The sequence below is a fragment of the Gossypium hirsutum genome, chromosome A01 (assembly GCF_007990345.1).
Source record: "Gossypium hirsutum isolate 1008001.06 chromosome A01, Gossypium_hirsutum_v2.1, whole genome shotgun sequence".
Taxonomy (NCBI): Eukaryota; Viridiplantae; Streptophyta; class Magnoliopsida; order Malvales; family Malvaceae; genus Gossypium; species Gossypium hirsutum.
The window spans coordinates 29,848,406-29,852,155 of NC_053424.1; the positions used below are offsets into that span (position 1 = coordinate 29,848,406).

Sequence of the window (3,750 nt, forward strand, 5' to 3'; positions counted from 1 at the left end):
TTGAGTATGATTTTATTTTAATTTTTTCTCATTTGTGATCTTACATCCTTACTACTTTCATGTGGAACTCTTTCTACATATGAAATGAAGTTTGGAATGAGAAGGAAGAAATGGGGGTCTAAGCTAGAAGGCACTTGTATATAATGTGAACGGGAAAATAAAAGAGAACTTTAAAAGGGCAGTGATGTAAATAAAAGGATGAAGAGGGTGAAAGCAGAATAAGTAAAAATACCCGGGCCCCACCTGGGAGATATTGCCTTTTAATGAACATCAGAACAAAAGAGATTAGCTTCCGTTTTTTGTTTGGAAGCAAAATAACGGCTTTATCTCATGATTGTATTTTGGTCTGTTTCTTACAAAAACTCCATCATCATCATCTTCTTCTTCACCTCTTTTATACTTTTCCCACTTTCTTCTTTCTCCCTAAGTATAAATACACTTACTCACACATATCTCTGCTATCAAAATTCATTTGATAAATTCATCCTAATCCCCCTATTTTTGGGCTCTTTTACCAATTCCTTTCCTGGTGAATTGGTTAGGGAATTTTGTTGCTGTTTACTGAAGAAAAAATCTCTAATTACCCAAAAATGGAGCTTGAGAAAGTTTCCGTAGCAGAGGTGGGTGAGAAGAGAAGTAGAAAAGGAGGGTTGAAACAAGGGAAAGCTAACGGAGGTGTCGACCATGGCGCTGATCAATCGGAGCATGAGATGCATATATGGACTGAAAGAGAAAGGAGGAAGAAGATGAGGAATATGTTCTCTAGTCTTCATGCTTTGCTACCTCAACTTCCTGCGAAGGTAATTAAAATATATATAATATGAAAATAGTTTAAGATCATCGGCAGGAAAAATAAGAGATTATTTGTTTTCCATGATATCTATATCCAATTCCAACCTTCATCACAAGTTTGAAAGTGTGCTTCAATGAAAAAAAAAATAGGTTTTCTTGATTTTTACACATGCATGCATATGGCTTATAAGGTCATTACATGTTGTTAGATGCACCTATGAAGTTGCTTAAGTGTTTACTCAGTCTTGTACAGGCGGACAAGTCTACCGTTGTTGATGAAGCAGTAACATACATAAAAAACCTTCAACAGACTCTCAAAACACTTGAAAAACAAAAGCTTGAGAAATTAAAGAATTCAGCAACGGTTGATTACGAACAATCATCCATAATCACGTCGCAGGTGCAACCTCCTGAATCAAGGGAAGCATTCTTTACTGATAATCAGGGACCAACAAATAACTATCCGATGACCATAGACATGTCTCAGACATTTCCAGCCCAAGCTTCACCAGCTTGCTTTCAGACATGGTTTTCATCCAATGTAGTCATTAGTATGTGTGGGGATGATGCACAAATCAATGTCTGTTCCCCAAGGAAGCCAGGGACATTCGCCACTATCTTGTACATACTAGAAAAGCATCAATTGGAGGTGGTTTCGGCTCACATTTTCTCAGATCAATATCGTACCATGTACATGATCCATGTTCATGTAAGTGCACTCTTAAACCACTTGGCCTCTTAAAATTTACCAGATTTAAGACAACGCTCATCTTTAGGATACAATGCTTTTAAGAAAATTTGTAAGTAAATTGAATGTGATGAACAGTGGAGACAATAAACAATAGAAAGATTTAATGTTTTGCTTCATGAATAGTTGTTATTCAGAAACATTGTAGCATTTGATGAGTTTATATACTTTAAGAAACATATGTCCCATACTAACACTTTTCTTGACATGGATTAGGCTGGTGGAGCATCTGAACAATTTCCGGAGTTACTGTCGATAGAAGAGACATTTAAGCTGGCTGCAGGAGAGATGAACTTATGCCTCTTTTCGTGTTAACAATACTAGAAAATCATCAAAAAAAGCTTGGTCAGCACTTTCCATTGTAATACAAAGGGTTATTCTAGTGAATGACTCACGGAAACCCACTGGGATTGCACCCTAGTTTAGTATATCCCTACAGGAAGTTGATGAAGGTGACTGTCTGCATGTTAAAGCAAATCTATTGCTATTGTTGGGATTTTGTGCCTTTAATGAAATGATTTTGTTATTATGATTGTAATTTTTTAAATAGATTAGTTAAGTAAAATTTTTATGATTAAATGTTATGTTTTATATAATTGTTTTTAATAGTTTTTGAATGAAAAGCAAAATGGATAAATAAGTATTAACTAATAATAAGTTGTATAGTAGGGATGAATTACGATACAGGAAAATAACTTATATTAATACGTAATCTAAATGGTTTGTAGTATTAAAGAATAAAAAATGAACAATTGATTTATTGGACTATTATGTTGTTTATTAAGTCCAACAGGAAAGATATCTTGTATTAGATATTGAAGCAGTTGACTCTAGAAGATAAAAAAACCATAAGTGTGATTGTTTAGATTTACAATACATCGGATAGGACCTAAGTAGAATTTATCCATAAATTTTTTATGGAATTTTTCCCTTGTGATATTCATAGTATGACTTACTCTAATATTGAATAAGCGATTGATTATGTATATGTAACTCGTATACTTTGATATATTGAAAGTTTGTATTCCAATGATCTCAAAACCAAAACCTTGTATGTTGGGTATGTGACTTTTGCATGACATGACTTCATTTACATTAGTGAAATTCGTAGTTCATTTAAAAAATAAATGGTATTCGCTCCTTGGCATTGCATAGATTATAAAAAATAAAGTGGCCACAGGTTAATCGTCTAGGATAAATTATTGTTATTACTATTTGTTAGTAATCTTATTCTTCATTATGGAAGATGTAACCATGAGATAAAATAGGATCGTATTGGGTGAATGAATTTAACCCAAAGAGATTCAGAATATCCTATGGGGGTATCACACTACTGAAAATATCATTGGAGAAAATATAAATATAATTTGCTTTTTTAATGGTATATAATGGGGAGTTCAGTCATAATACTTTTAGTGGATTGACACCATTCCTAAATAATGTTGTACTTAATAGACGAAGAGTCAAAACTTAATTAGAAATTATTTAAGCCTTAATTATATATATTTGTAATTGATCCTTTTACTAGTTTAACACAATCCTACATGGATTGCAAATTAGAATCGATATGATAAATGAATAAAAAATGGCGATTGAGAAATATATTTCATGAATTACTATTTGCAGTAAAACCCTAATTAATTCTTTTTCTTTGAATTAATATTTAATTGAATGTAATTAATTAGGTGAGTTCAGATTGAAAATTAAATTTATTAGTCATCTTTTTTACTAAATAGGACAATTAAATCTATTTATTCATAAATTGTAATACAGTAAAGTCGTAATGACTTTAACGAAATTAGAATGGGTTGAGAAAATCATAATTAATTAAAATTTTGGGAATAGAAATTTAGTTATTGAGTTGAATAATTATATGAGCTTATTTTAACTTCATTTAAAACTGGTCATTTGTTGATGTGAGAATGACTTGGGATATATATTAGTATGATGCAAATCACTTTTAAGATTAAATTAGAAAAAATACAAAAATATAGGGATTAAAATATATTTTTTTTACTTTCATCTGAAAGGGCATAGATGAAAATTTCACTACCCATGGACATTTATTACATATTAAATATGATTTTATGAAATTTTGGGTTCGATAAGTGCCATTTGGTTGCGAAGAATGTGTAATAAGAGGTAAAAAAAAGAGAGGTTAAAGTGCTATTTATTTAAAAAGGAGTACTTTGATCATTTCATATAATATT

The 3,750-nt window shown here is 31.3% G+C and overlaps 1 protein-coding gene across 1 annotated transcript; it reads left to right on the forward strand.

Moving 5' to 3' along the window:
* The first annotated feature begins 383 nt into the window (after positions 1-383).
* LOC107941068 (transcription factor bHLH95) lies at positions 384-2,078 on the forward strand. Its single transcript, XM_016874584.2, has 3 exons — positions 384-800; positions 1,046-1,501; positions 1,757-2,078. The coding sequence occupies exons 1-3, from the start codon at positions 591-593 to the stop codon at positions 1,853-1,855; spliced, it is 765 nt and encodes a 254-aa protein (XP_016730073.1). The 5' UTR covers positions 384-590; the 3' UTR covers positions 1,856-2,078.
* Positions 2,079-3,750: the final 1,672 nt, after the last annotated feature.

Coding starts and splice junctions, on each gene's coding strand:
- LOC107941068 (XM_016874584.2), top strand. CDS start 591: ATGGAGCTTGAGAAAGTTTCCGTAGCAGAGGTGGGTGAGAAGAGAAGT. Junction 801..1,045: donor TACCTCAACTTCCTGCGAAG/GTAATTAAAATA, acceptor AGTCTTGTACAG/GCGGACAAGTCTACCGTTGT. Junction 1,502..1,756: donor TGTACATGATCCATGTTCAT/GTAAGTGCACTC, acceptor GACATGGATTAG/GCTGGTGGAGCATCTGAACA.